General features: G+C 42.1%; 1 protein-coding gene across 1 annotated transcript in view; it reads left to right on the forward strand.

Annotated features, from left to right (window-relative positions):
• The window catches only part of LOC132403307 (collagen alpha-4(IV) chain-like), a 47,501-nt gene extending 23,867 nt beyond the window's left edge, over positions 1–23,634 (forward strand). The window contains exons 8-10 of the mRNA XM_059986762.1: positions 11,829–12,017; positions 13,034–13,320; positions 19,593–23,634. Of these exons, the coding sequence (XP_059842745.1) occupies positions 11,829–12,017; positions 13,034–13,320; positions 19,593–19,853 (737 nt within the window). The 3' untranslated portion in view covers positions 19,854–23,634. The remainder of the gene's footprint in view (positions 1–11,828; positions 12,018–13,033; positions 13,321–19,592) is intronic.
• The last annotated feature ends 1,370 nt before the right edge of the window (positions 23,635–25,004 follow it).

A 25,004-nucleotide genomic window follows, 5' to 3' on the forward strand; every position in this document is an offset into this window, starting at 1 on the left:
GTATGGGGTAAAATGTAAAACTTGGGAGTAAAGTGTAATTTAAGGAATTTGGGGAGGAATCTAGTTGCCCAATTACAATTTCAAGGGAAAAGGCAAGAGTGGATCATTTCCTGCCTACCCAATATCAGTGGGTGTATCCAGGTCCAGAATCAGAATCAGGTTTATTATCACAATGTATGCCATGAAATTTCTTATTTTATGGCAAGCAGTACAGTGCAAGCCATAAAAAGTTATAATGAATTACAAAATAAGTTGTGCAATAGAAGGAATAATGAGGTAGTCTTCATGGACCATTCAGAAATTTGATGGTGACCTTCAGGCTCCTGTAGCATCTCCCTGATGATAGTAATGGAAAAGTTCATGCCCCAGACAGCGGGGCTCTTTAGTGATGGATGTAGCTGCCTAGAGGCAACACCTGCTGAAGATGTCCTCGGTGGTGGGCAAGGTTTTGCCTGTGGTGGAACTGGCTGATCCTAGAACCCTCTGCAGTCTGTTTCAATCCTGAGCATGCAAGCCTTCATACCAGGCTGTGATGCAACCAGTCGGAATGATCTCCATCGTACATTTATTGAAGTTTACCAGAGTCTATGGTGATATATCAAATCTCCTCAAACTCTTTACGCAGGAACTTACTAACATGGGACTTCCAGTAACTAATCTGGCATGTGATTGTGTCAATATGTCAGGCCCAGGATAGATCATCAGAGATGTTGACATGCAGGAACTTGAAAGGCTCACCCTTTCCATTGCTGATCCCTCAGTGAGGACTGGTTTGTGCTCCCTCGACTTTCCCTTCCTGTTTGTTGGTTTTGCTGCTGTTGAGTGCAACCTGCTCAACCTGCTGATCTACCTCACTCCTAAAGGCCTCCTCATCACCATCTGAGATTCTACTAACACCAGATTGTTTTCTGTGAATTTACTGATGCCAGTTGAGCTGTGCCTGGCCACACAATCATGAGTCTGGAGAGAGTAGAGCTATGGGATAGGCACACGTTCTTGAGGTGAGCCTGTGTTCATTGTCAGCGAGAAGGAAATGTTATTACTGATCTACACTGACTATGGTCTTTCAATAAAGAATCTGAGGATTCAGCTGTAGAGGGAGGCCTAGGAGCCCAGATTTTGATGTTTGAGGATTAGTAGTGAGGTGATGGTGGTGTTGAATGCTGGTCTGTAATCGATGAACAGTAGCCTCATATCAGTTTTGCTGTTGCCCAGGTGCTCCAACGCAGAGTGGAGTGTCAGTGAGAGTGCATCTGCTTTAGACCTGTTGTGATGGTAGGCAAATTGCAGTGGGCCCATTATAGCTTGGGGGGGGGAAGTTAATTCTAGCCATGACTAACCTCTCAAAGCACTTCATCACAGCAGGTATGAGTACTGTTGGGTGATGGTCATTGAGGGTGCCCACCCTGCTCTTCATGAGCACTAGTATGACTTCTGTCCTTTACAAGCATGTGGGAACCTCAGACCACAGCAGCGAGAGCCTTACCATGTCTTTGAACAGTCCAATGAGTTGGTCAGCGCAAGGTTTCAGTCCCCTGCCAGTTACACTGTCAGGGTCTGACCCTTGCAAGGGTTCACCTTCTTGACGGATGTTCTAACATCAACTACCCAGACAGAGATCACAGGGATCCCAGATGCTGTGGAGATTTGCATAGGAGTAATATTATTCTCCCTTTCACAGAGTGTATAAAAGTTGTTGAGCTCACTAGGGAGTGAAGTAAAGCCATTAGATTTTGCCTTTATAGATAGTGATGTTATGCAAACCCTGGCACAGCTCTCATGCATCTGATTGCATCTCTAACTTCACACAGAATTGCCCTTTTCCTCTCACAATAGTCAACAGAATACACAAGACAGCAGGGGCTGGAATCTGGAAGCTGCTGGAGGAACTGTGCGTGTCGAGCAGCATTGTGGGAAGAAAGGAATTGTCATTGTTTCAGATTAAAAGCCTGCATCTGGAGACCATTTCCTGAAGTGTCAGCAATTCTTTTTCCCCTCACAGATGCTGCAGTACCTGCTGGGTTCCTCCTGCAGATTGTTCTTGGGTCTCGGTTCAGACTGAATGAACGTGTGTCTAAATCTTTCATTCCCCTAACTTTAAACACCCCATTCAGCTATCAGCCTTAATCAATGGCTTCAATAGATCTGGCACTAATAAATGAAACTATAGAAAGAAAATGATAAAATCCCATACTTAGGCCTTACCAGTGATTCTTCTAAACAGCTCTAAATGATTAAATTTAATTCTAGATGCTTTCCGGGGTATTGGTTGACCTAGGGATCTTGTGGGCTCTCAGAATCAGGTTTATTATCACTGACATATGTCGTGAAATTTGTTGTTTTATGATAGCAGTACAATGCAAGAAATAAAAAATACACTATAAGCTACAATAAAAAACGTAACTAAATAGTGCAAACAAGGAATAGCAAGGCAGTGTGCATGGACCATTCAGAAATCTGATGGCAGAGGGGAAAAAAACTGTTGCTAAAATGTTGAGTGTGGGTCTTCAGGCTCCTGTACCCCCTGCTTGTTGGTAGTAATGAGAAAAGGATATGCCAGTGGTGATGAGGGCCCTAAATGATTAGTGTTGCCTTCTTGAGGCATCTTTGATGGTGGAGAGGTTTGTCACGGGGGATTTCATGGTGGTAAGTTGGCAGCAGTGAACAACGTGACCAGCGGTGACATCCTTCAGATAGTTCACAAAACTACTTCTGTTACTTTTTCTTCTTTCAAGTGTGACTCTACTACTAAGCTGTGTGCGAGGGAAACACGTGACTTACATTTTGATGGTGTGTTTTTTGGGCCAATTGAGCAATTTGGTGCTTTGCTGTCTCTGAGGGAGTTTGGTGAGGTTTGGTGTGGAGTGTGTGGCCTGGAGGTCAAGATGCCTGGAGACAGAGCAGAGCCCATGATCAACTGTATTCCCCGCTGATTAAAGCATCGAGCAAGATTGAAATCAACAAGAACATGAGTGGAAGGTGAGCGAGCTTTCAGCACTGCCTGCCTGTGTTTGACCAGTCTCCCTCTCCCTTTCCCTCTTGCTCACTGCTGCCAGGAAAAGATGCAGGAGTCTTGGGTCTTGGGCAAGGCTTGATCGGCGTTGTTTGTGGATGGGACTTGTTTTTAGAGGACTCTGCACATCTTATATGTGTTTCTGGTTCCTCCTTTTTCCATTCCTGTTTTGTGCAATTTTGATCACTCTGTGGCCTGCAGTCAATGAACAACACAGCGCTAAATTGAACTGAGCTGATCTAAACTGAGCATTCATAGACTGTTTCAAGGTTTGATGTTTAATATTCTATGTGTTACTTGTTTATTTGCTATTTGTGTGATTCATTCTTTTTTTTCACATTTGGATGTTTGATGTTTTCTTTGGATGGGTTCCATGGTGTTTCTTTGTTTTGTGGCTGTCTGTGGGAAGACAAATCTCAGGGCTGTACATTGCGTAAGTACTTTGACAATAAATGAACTTTGAATCTTTGACCGTGATGAAGCTGGCTGAGTTTACATCTCTCCGTAGTCCCTTTCAATCCTAAACATTGGAGCATCTATACCAGCCAGTGATGCCATCAGTCAGAACACTCTCCGCAGAAATTTCCTACGGTCTTTGATATACCAAATCTCCTAGAGCTACTGGAACTGCTGGGAAGATCTTTCCTTAAAATCGCACAGCGACATTCTCAGACTGTTTGGCATGGGACACCTTGGCAGCTTTTGAGCTTTTGTATTTTTGTGTTTTTGATCCCGTTCTCTGAATGCAAATTGTTAAAAATCATTTTAAGGAGGTGAAAACAAAGCTGCTTATATTCCTAAAGTTTCTCGAGAGGCTATAGAAAATGAATTTACCAGCAGCTAGTCTCCGTTTAGAATGACTACAAGTAACCTAACACATCCAGAGTTACTGGAGCTGCTACCTGCTCTCTCTGCAAATCTGATAAGTTTCAGAAGTGTGGCTGCCAACTTTTGCCCTGTTCTCAACTTTACAGGATCTATTGCTGACTTCCCTTTTCTTCCTGGATCTGTGTGTCACCATACGTTAGGAGAAATGCATCACACACAGGTAACTCTGAGATGTCTTCCTCCTTTCCCAAGTCAAAGCAATCCTCTATTACAGTGTTTGGACCCCTGGACCATATCTCGTCTATTTCCTGCAATTCTGCTTTTGCCTTCCCTCCTTGATAGAGCAAGGTTAGAGACCACCACCCACCCTCAGATCCTCACCCACCAGTTTCTGTGTTCAGTTGATCAGCTCTGGCATATTCCGCCACCGTCAACATATCTCCCCTTCACCTTTCAGTATTTCGAAGGGACTGTTCATTCATGACTTCCTGGCCTTCTCTTCCATTTTCCATCGTCCAGGGACCCGTGCAGTCTGTCTGGGTGAAGTAGCTCCAGATATCAGGACTGTAGGCAGGTTGTTGGGGTTGCGAAATAGCTAATCTACTAACTGTACCACTCCATCAGAGTTATTCCCTTTGTCCTATTCATCCCTCTGCCATTCTATCTGCAAATTAAAACACTTCTTTCTCTTCAAGTTCTGATGAAGGCCCTCTGACCTGAAAAGTTAACTGTTTTCCTTTCTACAGGTGCATCCTGTTTTGATGGTATTTGCTGCATTTTGTAGTTTTTTCCATTTCACATTCTCAGTATCTACATTGATTTTTAAAGAAAGTAGAGAGCTGTGTTTGTCACATGTACATCAACGTGTACATTCCTTAAGGTTGCTATATTCAGGAGGTGGTAATGAGAACAAGCTCCCATTTCCTATTAAACGCTCCCAATGGTGTGTGCCTCAAATAGCCTCTGACAACAAAGTCCAGCTCCTGGCCTTCATGTGTGGCTTGGCTACTAAGCCTGGCAGAGTCATTTCTACTGATGGGAGAAGGGGCAAAGGCAGGTTACTGGCACCTTAAAACCAGTCGCTTTGGGCAGATGGGGCTTGTCAGCCTCTAGGAGAAGGAAAACACTGACCTCGAACCTCCACTACCTTCCCACTATACCCTCTCGTGGGGAAGGCTTTGAGAGTAAACCCTGAGGGAAAAATCCAGAGCTGGAGCCCATAAGTCAGTCCCACATCGAGCTCAATGCTGAGTGGCAGTTCCTGTGACGTTGCAGGTTCTAAACTGAATTGGTCGCTGCCATTCCTTTGGGTACATCAGAGGTGAGGCAAGGGGAAGATTGCTACATGGGCAACAGCTTGTTCTCTATAACGCGCAGGCTTGCATATTTCATGATATCGTCCAGGCTTGCATACCTAGATAGCTAGAACACACTATCCATGGTGAACTTTGACTGACAGAGACTTCAGACTCAGAAATCAACAAATACAGTGAAATGTGTTGTTTTTGTCAAATCAGCAAGGGTAATGCCAGGCAGCCTGTAAGAGTCTGTAGATTTTTACAAATAAATTGAAGTAAGGCATTATATGTTTAAAGAAAACCTTAACACATTTTATTGAACTCCAAAACCTGAACACCAAAGCACGCTCGAAGCCCCTTACGATATTACGTCATCACATCAGAGCTGCCTCTTGAAGTGAACCCCAGCTCAATGTTGGCGGTTGTGAATTGTCACCCATTACGTTACCTTACCAGCCTCCATGCTTCTGGTGCCAACATAGCATGCCCACTGTCATGTTTTGTAACTCCAAAACATTAAACTAATTGTAAGAGAACGACAGGAGCCCAAGAAAATAGGTCTTAGTTTGTTCTTTGCTTTAGCAAGACATGCACGTATCAAGTGGTAGCTTTATGACATATGCAATTCATGTATTTTTACATATAACCCAGAATGAATTATGTAAACAAATAACGGATATTTACTCAAACAATATATTTACAATATTACTCAATATTACTGAAATCTCAAATACACAACACTCCTCCCTGTTTAGCTATAAACTTTAACTCAATATAGAATGCATGTCAACTATATACAGAGTATACTATATAATACAACTACTATAAGAAAACCACAGCATAGTAAATTCTTAAAGTATTGCATTCAGGCTAAAAGATTTAATTGCTGTGGAGGCTTTCTTACCCTTATGGAATAATATCTTTCCTGACAAAAGGATTCACTCTGCTTGGGGCAGGTGAGATGTGGCTGTGAGACAATCTCAGGTTCTGGAGCCTCCTCCGTGGTAGGTGTCGGAATTGGAAGTGGTACTGACTGCTTTGGACACCTTTCTTGCCTGACTATTGACTCTGCTCTCCTCGTCTGTCATCTCAGAAGCAATGTCCACTGTGTAGCAGAGTGGTCAAGTTCTGTCCATAATCTTTCCGAGCACGCTCTGTAGTTCCTCACCAGGACTGCTTGGCCGCGAGTGAAACCTCAAACCTCCTTGTGAGAGGAGTGCCCAATTTGTCTCAGCTGTTTGTCCTGCATACTCCTTCTGAGAATGGGTTTGAGGAGATCCGAGCGTGAACGCAAGGAAGGACCCAGGAAAAGCATGAGTTGTTACTTGTGAAGTGTGCTTCATTGTGACGTACAAGGAGAAAGTTGGCAAGCTTCTGGTTCAGTGTTAGTGTAGTGTATTCTCCTGATATTGCTCACAGTGCTTTCTTTAGTCTTCGGATAAACCTTTCCGCCAAGCCATTTGTAGCTGGTGCTGTGTCTTATTACATTCATTTTCAGGAATGAGTGAAACTGCTCCCCCGCAAGCTGTGGTCCATTGTCACCGACAAAGTGTTCTGCAACACCATTCCTTGCAAAGAGGCTTATCAACACATCAGCAGTGTGCGAGGCTGGAGTGGAGGCTACCGGGAATACTTCTTGCCACTCTGTAGCTGCGTCCACTACTATCATGAAATTTGTGTCCGTGAATGATCTGGCAAAATCCATGTGAATCCTCTGCCAGGACAATGCAGGCCATTCCCAGGGATGGAGAGGCGCTGCTCTGAGCACACCAAACAGTGTTTGGCAAGCTGCTCAATCTGTTGATCTATCCCAGGCCACCAGAGAAAGCTTCGAGCCAGTGATGTCTTTTTAACCACACCAAGATGACCGACCTCCAACACTTTAGCTCTCAGCTTAGATGGTACAACATCTCTGAATCCCCAAGTAAGACAACATCTGTCAATGGGGAAACCGTTGTTTCTGCTGCACATTCCAGCCACTTTGGATGGCTGTGTAGACATAAGACATTGTGGGGTCTCTTCTGCTTTCCCTTTGGATCATATCTGCCATCATAGGGTAGCTTTCGATTTGTATTAGGGAGAATACATCAAGGAGTATCCTCTTTTGTAAATTTTCAGTTATTTCCTTTTCCAAGGGTAAGCAGGACAATCTGTCTGCATTTCCATGCTTAGTCAACCTCTCGAATTTGACCTTGTAATTGTGTCCTCCAAGAAACAGAGCCCCATCTCTGCATTTGTGTTGCTGCTGTTAGTGGAACACCCTTCTGTGGATTGAAAATGGACACCAGTGGTTGATGAGCAGTAGCGAGGGTAAACTCTCCCATACAAGTACTGTTAAAAACATTATACATGTCAAACCAGATGCAAGGTCTCTCTGCCAATCTGTGTGTAATTTGTCTCTGCGGTGGTAAGGGAACATGATGCAAAGGCAATGGGCTTTTGTGATATGACTGCACCCATACAATAAGTCAAGCTTCACTGGACGATGTGGATCATAATGTGTGAGTACAGTGTCTGATGTCACTATTTCCTTTTATCTTTTTGAAAGCCATCTCACACTGCTTTGTCCATTGCCATTTCTTCCCAATCTGTGGTAATGGGTTTAAGGGGTGAGCACAACAACCAGTTTTGGCAGAGAATTGTTATAGTAATTGACAAATTCTAAAAAGGACTACAACTGTGATATGTCCTTTGGTCTTGGGCATCCACTGCTGTCTGTATTTTCTCCACACACTTGTGTAAGCCTTGTACGTCCATGGTATGACCAGAATAAGTGATGTTTGGTTTAAAGAATTCACATTTATTGTGTTGCGCTCTGTACACATAATCTTCTAATTATTTTAACACTGTCTTGAGATTTTGGAGCTATTCCTTGTCATCCTTACTGATTACAAAGATGTCCAGCTACCTGGGCAGCCTTGCAGCACCTGGTCCCTAGCTTTCTCCCAGGGTGCAGGTGCAGATGCTAATCCAGACTTAAGCTTCATATAGAGCTAAAGCCCTTTGTGAGAGTTTATGGTGAGAATGACATTGAATTTTTCTCCCATCACCAGTTAGATAGGCCTCAGCTAGATTCACTTTGCTGAAGTGTTTTCCTTTAGAAAGGTTTGCAAAGATATCCTCTATCCTGGGCAGAGAGTATTGATCTATTGACCTTAAAATCACCACAGATCCTCACAGACCCATTTTTCTTGGCTACTAGGACCACAGGCATGTCCATGGGCTCCACTCAACTTTGGAAAAATTCATTCAGCCTCCATGTTAGCTAGCATACTGGCTACTTTATTATGGATGGTATAAGGGACCAGTTGGCTTTGTAAAACTTGGGTGTGCCCTCTTCACTGAACGTTATTCCACCCTGGATCTGTTTGAGTTTTCTGATGCCATCCTTGAGCACTGTTATATCTTTCTTGATTCATTTTCAGTTGGGTTTATTGTCAGGGATGTAGTATACAAATGGTGGATATATCTCCAAACAAATTGTGGTTAGCTCAGCCAGTCATGTCTCCACAAAGCTTGCCCTTCTGTCTTTATCACGTGAGCCCAATGTGGCTTGTTGGTTGCTAAATTTCACTGTAACTAAGGTCAATCACATAGGAGTTAGCTTTTCTCCAGTATAAGTTCTGAGTTGAATATCTGAAAACTTCAGCTTAGTAGTTTTGAAATGCCATCAAACTCATTTTGTGTAATGACTGAAACAGTTAAGCCTGTGTCCAATTCCATTTTAATTAATTTACTGGTCGCTTCTGATGAAAGCCACATTGTTTGTCCTTTGTTAGTTTTTGCATTGTAAATCTCAGTCCCGCTTCACTCTCATTGTTATCGTTCCACAGCATGCAGAATATTCTCGTTTTGAAACTGCAACTTGATTTTTTAAATCTTTATCCCTTCTCTGTGAAGTCCTTTTATCTTTGTCTGCACAAAATACTGTTTGTATGTGTCCTACTTACATTTTCTGTAAGTTTTGCCCTTAAATCTCCATTGCTCTGGTGTACGTGAGCTCCTGCCATAGCGATAACACAATTTTTTTTGGGCAGGCCAGTTTTTGTTTAGGCATTGCGATTTTGTTCGTGCTCCCTTTCATTCCTGACTGCAGCTCAATTGAGTTTCTGTCTGCAGTTCCCATTGGTACTATTTCAGCCGCTCTTTTAAATGTAAATTGTGCTTCAGTTAGGAGCCATTTTTGAGTGCTTTCTTGTAAGATTCCATACATCTTTGGAATGTGGGAGGAAAATGAAGCAGCTGGAGGAAATCCATACAGTCATGGGGAGAATGTATACATTTCTTACATACAGCGGTGGGAATTGAACCATACCTTAAAACGGGGGTGGTAAAGCTTTCCCCGGAGATAGCACTGATTTTAGATTACAATCCCTCTGTGCTGTGTAACTCGATTCTGAATGCTTTGCTGCCGTGTTCACTTCGGCTTGGAGTTCCACATAGTTTGGAGAATGATCCCACCACTCTACTGCATAGCTGGCTTCCTTAGGATGGAGAAGCAAAATCATTATTACATTGAAAAATATGAAAATATGCTAATGTGATGAACTGATAATGAGGCTTTGGGCTTGCTCTGGGGTTCACACCTGAGGACTCCGTTTTGGTTCAGAATGATGTTGTTTGCTTCAGTTGTTTGCATGATAAGTGGGTTTTTTTCTCACGTCGGGTGTTGGCCTTTTTAATTGGGTTCTTTCGGGTTTCTTGCTTTGTGGCTACCTACGAGTAAGCAAATCTCAAGGTTGTATAATTTATCACAATGCACACAAAGTGCTGGAGGAACTCAGCAGGCCAGGCAGCATCTGTGGAAAAGTGTACAGTGCTGAGACCCTTCATTAGGACTGAAGAAAAGAAGATGAAGAGTCAATTAGAAGGAAGGGAAGGGGAGGGAAAAAAAACAAGATGATAGTTGAGACCAGGAGGAGGAGGAGGGGATGAATTAAAGAGCTGGGAAGTTGATTGGTGAAAGAGATACAGGGCTGCAGAAGGAGGGATCTGATAGAAGAGGACAGAAGGCCATGGAAGAAGGAAAAGGGGGAGGAGCACCAGAGGGCCATGATGGGCAGTTAAGTTCAAGAAATTGATGTTCATGCCATGATGTTGGAGACTACCCAGACAGAACATAAAGTTTTGCCTGTCCAATCTGAATGTGCCTCATGGTAGCAGTAGAGGAGATCATGGACTGACATCTGTGGCTAAATTTGCTAATGATACAAAGATGGATGGAGGAGCAGGATGTGTTGAGGAATCAGAGAGCCTGCAGAGAGACTTAGATAGTTTAAGGGGAATGGACAAAGAAGTGGCAAATGAAATACAATATTGGAAAGTGTATGGTCATGCACTTTGGTGGAAGAAATAAACAGGCAGACTATTATTTAGATGGAGAGAGAATTCAAATGCAGAGATGCAAAGGGACTTGGGAGTCCTTGTGCATGATACACTGAAGGTTAACCTCCAGGTTGAGTCGGTGGTGAAGAAGGCAAATGCAATGTGGGCATTCATTTCTAGAGGTGTAGTATATAAGAGCAGGGATGTGATGTTGAGGCTCTATAAGGCACTTGTGAGACCAGACTTGGAGTATTGTGTGCAGTTTTGGGCTCCTTATTTTAGAAAGGATGTACTGACATTGGAGAGGATTCAGAGAAGATTCATGAGAATGATTCCAGGAATGAAAGGGTTACAGTATGAGGAACGTCTGGCAGCTCTTGGACTGTATTCCATGGAGTTCAGGAGAATGAGGGGGGATCTCATAGAAACATTCTGAATGTTAAAAGGCCTGAACAGATTAGATATGGCAAAGTTATTTTCATTGGTAGGGTAGTCCAGGACATGAGGGCACGACTTCAGGATTGAAAGACGTCCATTTAGAACAGAGATGCGGAGAAATTTCTTTAGTCAAAGGGTGGTAAATCTGTGGAATTTGTTGCCTTGAGCGGCTGGTGGAGGCCAAGTCATTGGGTGCATTTAAGGCAGAGATCAATAGGTTCTTAATTAGCCAGGGCATCAAAGGGTATAGGGAGAAGGCAGGGGAGTGGGGATGACTGGAGGAATTGGATCAGCCCATGATTGAATGGTGGAGCTGATTCGATAGGCCAAACAGCCTACTTCTGCTCCTATACCTTATGGTTTTATGGTCCCATGGACATGGTGGAATGGGAATGGGAAGTGGAATTAAAATGGGTAGCCACTGGGAGATCCCGCTTTTTCTGGTGAATGGAGTGTGGATGCTTGGTGAAGCGGTCTCCCAATCTGTGCCAAGATCATTGAAGTCCCTCATCACCTGGGACATGACCTCTTCTCATTACTATCAACCTGGAGGTTAGGTACAGGAGGTTGAAGAAGCTTCTTCCCCTCTGCCATCAGATTTCTGAATGAACATTGGGTCCATGAACATGACCAGACTGTTTCTCTTCATACTGTTTATTTATTTAATTAATGTTATTGGAAATTTGTTATGCCTGCATGGTGCTACTGACACAGAGCCACAAATTTTATGACATATATTAATGATAATAAACTTGATCCAATAGCACAAAAGAGACAACTTCTTGAGATTCAACTCCAATGCATCTTCAAAATCAGAACAAATATAATGGAGTCCAATAAAATTAAAACCAGTTGCTCATTTTTGAGTATTTTGAACATACAGTACAACTGCCATTGATGCATTCTACTTTTGTTCTTTCCTTTAGGCCCCCCTGGTGATCAAGGGCCACCAGGAGGTCAAGGTCACTGCCTTCCAGACTCTGGTGGGTTTCTGATTGTGGTGCACAGCCAGTCAACACAGATACCTTCTTGTCCTCAAAATAAGACAACCCTTTGGCGAGGGTACAGCTTGCTTTTTCTGGAGGGTCAAGAAAATTCTTACAGTCAAAATCTTGGTAGGTTTAAGCGTTTTTTCTTTGGTTCTGTCATCCTGTCATCTTTTCACTTTTATTCTTGGCACTCCTTAGACGTACACAAATCTCAGTACAGCTCTTAATGATAGCAGCAACAATGTTGTGGATGCACCATCCAATTTCATTTACACATGGCATTAAATGAGAATTTTTCCTGGGTGTGATTTTCTTGGAAACCGGTTGGACTGTGAATGTTCCATGTTAACACACAGCTCCCTCCCAGTGGTGCCAGAAAACTGCTTGGCATCCAGACTTCAAAAAACTGCATTTATTTTTCCTTTTAACCACTCTACAATTCTACAAAAGTGCTGGACTTCTAAATGCCCTCTGAAATGGCCCACTCACTTGAACAAAATGGAAGGAGGGTGATTGATGTCTGTCATGCTGGTGAATATGGAACCTGTGTATGAACTTGAACATATGGCTCTCCTTGCTGCCCTGGAATAGCTAACAAAAATGTGGAGCTTGTAGAGAAACCCAATTCTTCCTCATCTGCCCAGTTTGGGAACTGATTATCTTGCATTAATATTAAAGTGTGTGGTTTTGACACTCGGGGGAACAAGGTGTCATTTTGGACTTGACAAGAATTTGCTGTTGCAAGCCTAAAGCGGCTTTGCAAGAAAGCCTGATCATTGTCCATGACAGAAGTGAGAGTGTGTGCTCTGCATGGCAAGTGGTGTCTGTAAACTGGACTGTGCATCTCATGGCTGAGTATATCAGTAAGCTGATGTGAAGATGCGTGCATGGGTCTGATCATCTGGGTAGAATGGACTGCAGCAGGTGGATGTGCAATTGTTAACCAAATGTGTTTAATTCTATCTGCATGCTAGCGTCACTTGTACATGCCTATGTGTTTGATTATAAAAAGAAACTTCTTTGGTTTTGTGTCTGCACAGAAGCTCTTTCTAATGGCCTGTTTTCAGGATATTTAATATTACTTCCGATGCTTTTATCTGATAGTTTTGATAACTACTATTTCAATCTTACTATTCTCCCAGGTCTAGCTGGCTCTTGTCTTCCAATGTTTAGTACTCTGCCATTTGCACATTGCAGCTTTGATGAAGTTTGCCACTATGCTACTAGAAACGACAAATCCTATTGGCTATCGACCACCGCACCTATCCCCAAGAGTCCAATCACTGAACATGAGATACGTCCTCACATCAGCAGGTGCTCTGTCTGCGAGGTACCTTCTGTAGCTGTGGCCATACATAGCCAGGATCAGACCATTCCTCCTTGCCCTTCCGGATGGAGCAGCCTTTGGACTGGTTATTCATTCTTAATGGTAAGCTGTTTTTTAAAATAATTCATGCACTTTGTTACACTTATGCCCAAAGTCATAAAAATTAACCTATAGCTGTTTTTCCTCACTGGTGTGTAAACCAAGCTGCCTACACACAATCAGCTTGGTTTTTTGATACTGGAAAAATATCACCTTCACTTCTGTTGACCAATTTATCACTTGGTGCATTATTTCTGCAAATAAATGATTACATATTTACATTCTTCGATACTCTATGGCACTTTACGAGCATGAGATGCACTATTGTTATATATCTGAAGATGTAAAGTAATATAAAGTGTCAGTGTGTGCACATTTTAAAATTTCTAGGTTAAATTAGATTTAGCACAAGGATGTTCACTATAGTTTTTGTTTTACTAAAAAGGGGTCAAGGAGGCCTAATTTTAGTTTTCTCAATTGAAAATTGATGAGATATGAAATACTGAACATTTGAGGTGCTAGGTATTTGGGAAGGATCTGATCCAAGTATTTTTGGTCCATTTGAAACTGAAATTTAAAATTGAAATTGAAAATTACTTCACTGAGTTTCCATGGGAAACCAGCTGTGATTTCAATCAGTTAGATGAATATATTTGAGGAAAATAAAACAAAGTTAGTGAGATACATTTAACAAGAAATGACCAGGATACCATTAGAGAGGCTGTTTACAATTACAGAAGTATGGTTTCTTTATGATGCGTCTGGTGGAGTGGAAAAGATCTTTGCTTATTGATCTACTCTGGGCAAAGACAAAATAATTACTCTGTGCTGGTTGCATTATCAGGTACTTCAACATTTTCACTGAAGAGAAAACTATATATTTGGTTTTTTAATTTTTAAATTTAACAATGTATTGACTTTAACAAATAATATTGATCATGGAGTTGCAAAGAACAAAAATCCTGAAGACTGTAAACTTATTCTATGGGATAAATGCATAATGGCTCACAAAGAAGCTATTGAAGCATTGGATTCAATGTGGTAAGATCTTAGACACAATGGTAAATGGGAAGTGCCAGCTGGAGACTTTAGTCAAGTGTGAAATTGAAGACATACACTTCTTGGAACAACTTCTTCCTCTGCTATTCAGATTTCTGAACAAACCATGAGTGCCACCTCACGTTTTGCCTTACTTCGTATATCTTGTAACTTACAGGAGGTTTTCGTGTTTTGCACTGTTACTGCTGCCACAAGACAATAAATTTCACAACATATGTCAGTGAAAATAAACCTGATTCTTTTTGATTCTGCTTGACTGTCACTAGAGATTGTTGGTCTTTATCTCGAAACTTGGTGCTTCTCCTGTGGTCATTTATATATTGTGGCTCCACCGTATTGGAAATCAAAAATGATTTCATTTTACACCAGAGGGAGAAAATCTAGAATATTCTGAAGCACGTCAACATTGAAATCAAGCAAATTTGCTCACTGTGTAGCAATGAGCAAATAGTATATGTTCACCTATCGGGAAATATGTTAACTGAAATTTTTGAATATATATTTATTTTTGAAATGTGTCGTATTGATAATTTTCACTAAACTACATAATTGTAATCCCTGTTATATTATTCATGGAATAATTATTTATTTCCCTGTAAATTAAACACCATGACTGTAAACATAATAGCCTTGTGTAGCAGCTAATGTGTAAGTAAAAGAACAACATGTGCAAACTGAATTCAACAATAACTGGATAATCTGGTTATTTTTAGCACTTTGATGGGAATAGTATATCCAGCAGGACACTGGGCATAGATTATCAACATGAAAGATACAATTTCTAATAACTGAACCTCTCCTCAGTAACAACTTAGATTATTACACCCAAATAACAGGAGTGAGACTTGAACCTACAGACTCTGAATTCCAAAACTGGCAAGAAGTGGCATTTGGAAATAGGAACTTCCATCCAAGAAGTCAGATCTACCAAGTTATAAGAACATAGCAATATAAGAAATAGGATCAGGAGTCGGCCATCCGGCCCATAGAGCCTGCCCTGCCATTCAATAAGGTCATGGCTGATCTGTCCATAAACTCAGCTCCATCTACCTGCCTTTTCCCCATAACCCTTAATTCCCTTACTATGTTAAAACCTATCAAACTGTATCTTAAATATATTTAGTGAAGAAGCCTTAACTGCTTCCCTGGGCAGAGAATTCCACAGATTCAGCACTTCCTGGGAAAAACAATTTCTCCTCAAGTCCATCCTAAATCTTGTCGCCTGAATCTTGAGACACTGTCCCCTAGTTCTACATAGTCTCACCTACCAATGGAAATAACTTTCCTACTTCTATCTTATCTATCCTTTTCAAAATTTTGTATGTTTCTATAAGATCACCTCTCATTCTTCTGAATTCCAGTGAGTATAGTCCCAGGTGACTCGATCGCTCCTCATAGGTTAACCCTTTCACCTCTGGAATCAACCTGGTGAACCTCCTCTGCACTGCCTCCAAAGCCAGTATATCATTCCTCAAGTACGGTGACCAGAACTGCATGCAGTACTCCAGGTGCAGCCTCACCAGTACCCTGTATAGTTGCAGCATGACCTCCCTGCTCTTGAATTTAATCCCTCTAGCAATGAAGGCCAACATTCCATTTGCCTTCTTGATAGCCTGTTGTACCTGCAAGCCAACTTTTTGTGATTCATGAACAAGCGCTCCCAAGTCCCACTGCACAATAGTATGCTGCAATCTTTCACCATTTAAATAATAATCTGCTCTTCTATTATTCCTTTCAAAGTGGATGATCTCCCATTTACCAATGTTGTATTCCATCTGCCAGACCTTGGCCCACTCACTTAACCTATCAATATCCCTCTGCAGACTGTCCACATCCTCTGTACAATTTGCTTTTCAACTCAGTTTAGTGTCATCAGCAAATTTTGCTACACTACACTCAGTCCCATCTTCCAAATGATCAATATAAATGGTAAACAGCTGCGGGCCCAGCACCGACCCCTGCGGCACCCCACTCACCACAGACTGCCAACCGGAGAAACACCCATTTATACCAACTCTCTGCCTTCTATCAGTTACTATCACTATCCCAGCCAACACACTTCTTCTGACTCCGTGCATCCATATCTTATTTATGTCTCTTGTGCGGCACCTTATCGAACGCCTTCTGGAAATCCAAGTATACAACATCCACCTGTTCCCCTCTATCCACTGCACTCATTACATCCTCAAAGAACTCCAGTAAGTTTGTCAAACAGGACCTGCCCTTCCTGAATCTATGCTGCGTCTGTCTAATGGGACCATTCCTTTCTAAATGTTTCGCTATTTCTTCCTTAATGACAGCTTTAAGCATTTTCCTGACTACAGATGTTAAGCTAACTGGCCTATAGTTGCCTGTCTATTGCCTAAATTCTTTTTTAAAAAGTGGTGTGATATTTGCTGTCTTCCAGTCTGCCGGGACCTGCCCAGAGTCTAGATAGTTTTGATAAATGATTACCAAAGCATCTACTATAACCTCCGCCAATTCCTTCAGCACCCTGGGATACATCCCATCAGGACCTGGGACTTATCTAGCTTCAGGCCCTCTAGTTTCTCATCACTACCTCTTTAGTGATTTTATTGAGGTCCTCACCTCCCATTTCATCCTTAACATCCTTCTTTGGCATATTAGACGTGTCCTCCACCGTGAAGACCGACACAAAATAGTCGTTCAATGCCTCAGCCATTTCATTATCACCCATTATCAATTTCCCCTCCTCGCCTTCCAAGGGACCTACGTTGACTTTAGCCACCCTTTTCTGCCTTATATATTTATAAAACTTTTGCTATCTGTTTTTATATTTTGTGCTAATTTACTATCACACTCTATCTTCCCTTTCCTTATTTCTTGTTTAGTTGTTCTTTGTTGCTTTTTAAAGTTTTCCTAATCCTCCAGACTCCCACTATTCTTTGCGACTTTGTACACATGAGCTTTTAATTTGATACTGTCTTTTATTTCCTTAGTTATCCAAGGCTGACTCTCCCCACACTTACTTTTGACTGGAATATACTTCTGTTGAGCACTGTGAAAAATCTCTTTGGAAGTATTCCACTGTTCCTCAACTGTCCCACCAAATAGCCTGTGCTCCCAATCCACATTAGCCAGCTCCTCCCTCATCCTGTTGTAGTCTCCATTGTTCAAGCATAGTACACCAGTTTTAGATCTAACTATTTCTTCCTCCATCTGAATGCGAATTTCAGTCATACTATGATCACTCTTTCCAAGAGGATTCCTGACTACAAGATTGTTAATCTTACCTGTCTCATTGCACAGTACTAGATCTAAGATAGTATTTTCCCTTGTAGGTTCACTGACATGCTGCTCAGCAAAGCCATCTCAGATGCATTCTATGAAGTCCTCCTCAAGACTTCCTTGACCAACCTGATTCACCCAATCTGTGTGGAAGTTAAAATCCCCCATGACAACTGCTGTTCTTTTCTTACAAGCCTCAGTTATTTCTTGGTTAATCGCCTCTGCCACTGCAATATTTTTATTAGATGGCCTATAGACAACTCCCGCCAGTGACTTTTTTTCCTTTTGCTATTCTTAATCTCTACCCAGATGGACTCAACAGTCTGCTCTGTAGATCCTATATCGTCTCTCACAATCGCCCTGATCTCATCCCTAATCAAGAGCCCCACTCCACCTCCTTTGCCTTCCCGCCTATCTCTCCGTATTACCTGATACCCTTGGATATTTAATTCCCAGTCATCTCCATCTTGCAACCAGGTTTCTGTAATGGCCACTAAATCATACTCCTTTGTACTGATCTGTGCCACATGTTCACTAACCTCGTTTCTAATACTATGGGCATTTAGATAAAGTGGCCCTTATACTCATTGTCCTTTTAGAATCAAGTGACCTATGCGATTTTTGCCTTTTACTTTTATGCACTCTACTCTTACTTTATCCTTCACTAACTCTGGCTTTGGTCTCTGCATCACTTCCCTCTTCTTTTCTGTGTAGGTTCCCATCCCCCTGTCATATTAATTTAAAGCCCCCCCCCCACCCCACAACAGCACTAGCAAACAATCTCCCTAGGACATTGATCCCGGCTCTGTCCAGATGTAGACCGTCCAGATGGTACTGGTCCCACCTCACCCAGAAGCAGTTCCAATGCCCCAAGAATCTGAAACCCTCCCTCCTGCACCACCCCTCAACCCACATATCCATTCTAGCTATCCTGCTATTCCAACTCTGGCTATCATGTGGCACCAGTAATAATCCTGAGATTATTACCTTTGAGGTCCCACTCTTTAATTTATCTCCTAGCTCCCTAAATTCAGCTTGTAGGACCTCATCCCACTTTCTTCCTGAGGCAACACCCCATACAGGAGTCCTGCTTGCAGCCACAGAAGCTCCTCTCTATTCCCCGTACCATGGAATCCCCTACCACAACAGCTCTGCCACTCTTTTTCTTGCCCTCATGCGCAGCAGAGCCACCCACGGTGCCATGATCCTGGCTACTGTTGCCTTCACCTGATGAACCATCTCCCCCAACAGACTCCAGAGCGGTATATCTGTTTTGAAGGGAGATGACCGCAGGAGACTCCTGTACTACCTTCCTGCTACTACTCTTCCTGTTGGTCACTCATTCTCTATCTTTCCTTAGATCCTTAAACTGCAGTGTGACCAACTCACTAAATGTGCTATCCACAACATTCTCAGCATCTCGGAGGGGAATCTGTCTCATGTGAGGAGAATCTGTCTTCAACACCTTTCAAAGGCAACTGAGGGAAGATAACAGTCCGTGACTGTATTCTTTTGAACTATTTTCGGCAAGGATTTGACTATGTTTAAAAGAAATATCACATTGGCCTTGATCGGAAAAGATGAAGAAATAGTGTAGTTCCAGTGGATATGGCTGCATCCACATGCTTAATTTCCAGTCTGTGCGTGTTATCTTTGCTACATTTTGTGCATTAAAAGATTTCTGAAGAGGAGAAAGCAACAGAAAATGCTGGATTCATTCAGCAAGTACATGGAAAGCAAAACGGAACTAATGTTTCTGGCCCAAACACCCTCCCCCTCCCCACCATATGTCAAAAGATCCAGGTCCTGAAATGTTAACTGCCTCGTTTTTCCGAGATGCTGCCTTTCGTGCTGAGTGCTTCCAACATTTTCTGTTTTTATTTCAGATTTCCTGTATTAACAGTTTTTTTTTGATGAGAACTATAGACTGAATACATTGCTTACTGGTCTTTATGGTTCTTTATCCAGGGTGAGGCATGGTATAGAGGTTTAGCATTTTAAAATGCGTGTTATGTTTGTCCTTGCAGCACACTGGTGCGGGTGCAGGAGGAGATGGTCAGTCCCTAACATCACCTGGGAGTTGTCTGCAGGATTTCCGCCTGGTGCCTTTCATTGAATGCCAAGGAGCTCGTGGGACCTGCCATTACTTTACTGATAAATACAGCTTTTGGCTGACAACTGTGGACCCAAGCCAGCCGTTTGGCCTTGGTGCCCCTTCAGAAACGCTGACGGCAGGGCAATTCCAAAGGGGAAAAGTGAGCAGATGTCAAGTTTGTTTGAAAGAATAAGGAAATGGTAAAAATTTTTACCAAAAAGGAAGGCTGCAATTCAAGCCTAATCTTTAATGGTGCTTATTTAATTTCTTTCTAGTTCATCTACAATTAAAGCTAATTAGAAATGTATGTCAGGAGTATGCAAAATTGGTACTGGGAGTGGCATGCTTATGACAATCAATTCATTAAAAATGGAATATATGGAGATTAAATTTTATATGAAATGTACAGCTGCTTGTTGGCATCATCAGTGCAATGTAACTTGTATGTAAAATTAATTTTTTTAATGTTGAGTTATTTTTGCCATGTGATCTTAGCGGAAATTTATGAAACTAAGATAATGAGGAAAATCGACTGACGTTCACAATCTGAGCATTCAACGTAGTCTTGCAAAAATTATTATAATCATTTCACAGTTAAAATGAATAGTCCCCAGGAATCACACTCAGGCCTATTTGAGCAGGGAAAGGGTGTGATCCCATTCTGAAACCCAGAGCAAAGTGGGCTGTGCTGATCTCGGTGAGTCACCTCCTTATGACACGACCTCATTTCCAGGTAGGGTGTAAATACACTATTGGTTGGGAGCTACGTGCTACAATCAGAGTTGAAGCATTTTCAGGGATAGAAGCCGAAATAGCCAAAAGTTGTTGAAAACTGGGGAAGCGTTGTAATGGATTTAGGCAGTTATGGGCAACACCACAATTTGATGATGCATCATGCAGCTGTGATGCAGTTGTGGCTGGAAGTGGATAACAAATTAACAGCCACATTGTGTCACAATCTTATCTTCAATGCATTAAGTGCTTTAGCAACCAAATCAAGTCAGGAAAAACAGTGGGCGCAATATTATAGTGACACCTCAGCTGACTCCTAGTTCAACATACTCCTTCAAAAGACTTCTTAACTTCTAAGGGCACCTCCCATTATTTCTCTGTGTACTTTTTCACATGTCTGGTTTTCCAGCCATCTTGGTCACCTTCATCATGGTTAGCAGGGTGACACTGTAACATAGTGGTTAGCGCAATGCTCTACAGTTCCAGCAACCCAAGTTCAATTCCCACAGCTGCCTGGAAGGAGTTTGTACATTCTCCCCATGACTGCATGGGTTTCCTCCCACTGTCCAAAGACGTACCGGTTGGTAGGTTAATCAGTCATTGTGAATTGTCTCATGACTAGGCTAGGATTAAATTGGAGGTTACTGGGCGGTGTGGCTAGAAGGTACTATTCCATGCTGTATAAGTAAATTTTGGACAGCCATCATGACCAAATGCATCACACTTGTCAATCAAATTCAGGCCCTACTGTCATAGATCAACTCTTCACCTTGTTGCAGGAGAGTACAGGGTGCTAGGGAGAGGAAGGGGACCTGCACATTCCCTATTGACAACTACAGAACATGAAAAACACACACAAAATGTGGGAGTAACTCAGCATCTATGGAAATGAATAAACAGCTGATGTTTTGGGTCAAGAACCTTCATCGGGTCTGGAACGGAAGGGGGAAGATGCCAGAATTTAAAAATGTTGGGGGAAGGGGAGGAGGACAAATTAGAAGGTGCTAGATGGAGCCCAGTGGGTGGGAAAGGTGAAGGGCTGGAAAAGGAGGAATATGATAGGAGAGGATAGTGGACCATGGGAGAAAGGGAAGGAGGACAGGCACCAGGGAGGAGGAGGTAAGAGACTAGATTGGGGATTAGAAGAAGAGGGAAGGGGGAGAGAAAAAAAGAAAAAAAATTACTGGCAGGAGAAATTGATGTTCATGCCATTGGGTTGGAAGCTACCTCGACAGAATATATATTTCTCCTCCACCCTGAAAGTGGCCTCATCATGGTAGAAGAGGACATGTTGGAACAGGAATGGGGATAGGAATTTAAATGGTTGGCTACCAGGAAATTGGAGCTCAACAAAGTGGTCCCCACCAATGTAGGGGTGGTTGTATCGGGAGCACTAGATACAATAGGTGACCCAGCACATTTGCAGCTTTTGCCTCACCTGAAGGGACTGTTTGGGGTCTGAACAGAAGTAAGAGAGGAGGTGAATGGGCAAGTGTAGCACTTCTGTCATGTAAGACTCTCACAGATGGTAAATTCTCAGTGGGCCAGGTTCCTTCTGAAGGGGGCACTGGACTCTGCTTACAAGCAGATACTGGCAATAATTACAGCTGTGGGATGTCCATATTGGAGACACAGCCTCCTCCATATTTTGTAACACTGGTCCCAAATATCAAATTCTAGGGTCCTTTGATGAAAGGGTTATTATTGAAGGCAGCAGAAAATTGGTGAAGGTAGAGCTAGCAATCGATAAGACCATTAGACAAAGGAGCAGAATTGGGTCATTTGGCCTTTCAGGACTGCTTCACCCTTCAATCTTTGCTGATTTATTCTCGCTCTCAACCCCATTCTCCTGTCTTCTCCCCATAATTTTTGATGCCCTTAATAATCAAGAACATTTAAATACACCCAATGACTTGGCCTCCACAGCCATCTGTGGCAATGAATTTCAGATTCACCACCCTTGGGATAAAGAAATTCCTCCTCATCTCTTACGGTAAATCCTTCTACTCTGAGGCTGTTTCCTCTGTACCTAGACTCTTCCACTTTTGAAATCCAATGGTAAATGATTGCAGAAACGTTGCAAGAGTCCAAGGAGTACATGTGTAATGCATATCCATAGATAGACAAGAGAACGCCATGGGATTTTTATATCTTAATAACTGTACAAAAAAGGGATAGAAAATGTAGAAACCTTCAGAAAGTTAAGAAATTATTTGAAGTATCACGCACAACTTCTGTGGTTCCACTTCTCACATGTCAGCCTCTGAGTCATGTCTCCCTCACTTTTCTACACTGGCTATATTTCCTCTATACTCTCAGTCCTGATGCAAGGCCATGACCTGAAATGCTGACATTATTTTTGCTCCTATAGGTGCTCCCTGACCTGCTGAGTTTAGTTTATTTTCTCTGCTCCAGATTCCAGCATCAGAAGATGTGACGCCCTCAGTTTCACAAGCATTGCCACTTTTGAAAGCGGAACTTCTGCCTCTGTATCTGGTTATGTGGGTAGTGCCTCTAGCAGCCTCACTCTGTTCAGCTTTTCCCAGAACTGCTGCTGATGTTGACCCTACATGGTTCAATATCTGGTAGCCACTACTTTGCCAATCCTGAAATGTCTCATAGCTCTGAAGAGAACAAATCAAGCTGATTACACTCCTCAAACTCTTCCCCAGCAAAAGGGGAAGGAAGCAGCTGTGAGTTCTGTAATAGCAATACCCTGTTTGAAAGCCTAATTTTCATTGAGCCCATGAACTGTTCTTCAGCCCTGTGTCAAGTTTCAGGATATCTGGGAAATCCATGTGTGTCCTATTAAAATTAAATCCTGAAGAAAATGTTGCTGGAATTCTCTTATTTAAATATTCTACATAAATACTATTCTCTCTGAAGAGAGTGGAATGCACATATTGAAGAATATCTGAGTTAAACCAAAAGGTGGCATTTAATCATTTCACTGATTAACAAACATTACCATTAAAATCCCCCATCTAAGTGTGAAATGTTACTGCAACTACGCCATCATATGAATGCAATAGATTAATGATAAATTATTGTAATTGTATTATTATGGACATGGTAAACATTCCAAACACTAAAGAAGTATACTTTGACAATTTAAGGTTATCAACTAATAAGTTGGTCTTTTTCTTTACTTGGTTTCACTTAAGGTGCTTTGAGTGTTAATAAACTTGATTGACATTATTCTTGGTGCTAATAAAAAAGCCCGGAGAGGCTGTTGCCTGTTACCATGATATTTATTTAGGAGGAATAGATTTTATATAAGATTTAGTCCTTACACCAACTGGTGTGGTAAGACATGGTGATTCAAATATAAGCAAGGGCTGCGATATATTTTTTCTGTACTTGCTACTCATGATTTTCTGCCAATTAGAACAAGTGGATGGAAAATCATTCGCAGGGATGGAGAGTAGCCAGGGAATTATATGGTTTATTTAATTACTTCTACATTAGGTTATTTGGTGCAGGTTTAAAGTATTTCACAGAGCGGTATTCATCTTTCAAATGGGAAAGGAATTTTCAGCTCTCTTTATGTGAAGCTTGTGAAGAAAAGCAGGAGCACACTGACATGCAAAGCTTACTTCATCATTATGGTGCTGTGTTAATTCAGAACACACATTGCCCCGGCCAGACACAAAATGATGCATAGCCTGCTCAAAACTTGTATATCAAATTTAAAATTGACAATGTTTCCAGAACCAGGATATAATTATTGTTTGTCACCTGGTCCTTCTACAGCAGAGGTTCTCAACCTTTTTTTTATGCCATGGACCAATACCATTAAGCAAGGAGTCCATGGACCCCAGTTGGGAACCCCTCTCCACAAGGAAATTTTATGTTATAGAAACATAGAAAATAGGTGCAGTAGTAGGCCATTCGGCCTTTCGAGCTAGCACCACCATTTAGTATGATCACGGCTGATCATCCAACTCAGAACCCTGTACCTGCTTTCTCTCCATACCCCCGATCCCTTTAGCCACAAGGGTCATATCTAACTTCCTCTTAAATATAGCCAATGAACTGGCCTCAACTGTTTCCTGTGGCAGAGAATTCCACAGATTCACCACTCTCTGTGTGAAGAAGTTTTACCTCATCTCGGTCCTAAACCGCTTCCCCTTTATCCTTAATCTGTGACCCCCTCGTTCTGGACTTCCCTAACATCGGCAACAATCTTCCTGCATCTAGCCTGTCCAATCCCTTTAGAATTTTATACATTTCAATAAGATCCCCCCTCAATCTTCTAAATTCCAGTGAGTATAAGCCTAGTCGATCCAGTCTTTCTTCATATGAAAGTCCTGACACCCATGTCTCGTTGCACCTCCCCTTTTCCTAATCGGCCACCATTCAGATAATAATCTGTTTTCCTGTTCTTGCAACCAAAGTGGATAACCTCACATTTATCCACATTAAATTGCATCTGCCATGAATTTACCCACTCACCTAACCTATCCATGTCACCCTGCATCCTCTTAGCATCCTCCTCACAGCTAACACCACCACCCAGCTTCGTGTCATCCGCAAACTTGGAGATGCTGCATTTAATTCCCTCGTCTATATCATTAATATATATTGTAAACAACTGGGGTCCCAGCACTGA

Source organism: Hypanus sabinus, chromosome 2, assembly GCF_030144855.1.
Source record: "Hypanus sabinus isolate sHypSab1 chromosome 2, sHypSab1.hap1, whole genome shotgun sequence".
NCBI lineage: Eukaryota > Metazoa > Chordata > Chondrichthyes > Myliobatiformes > Dasyatidae > Hypanus > Hypanus sabinus.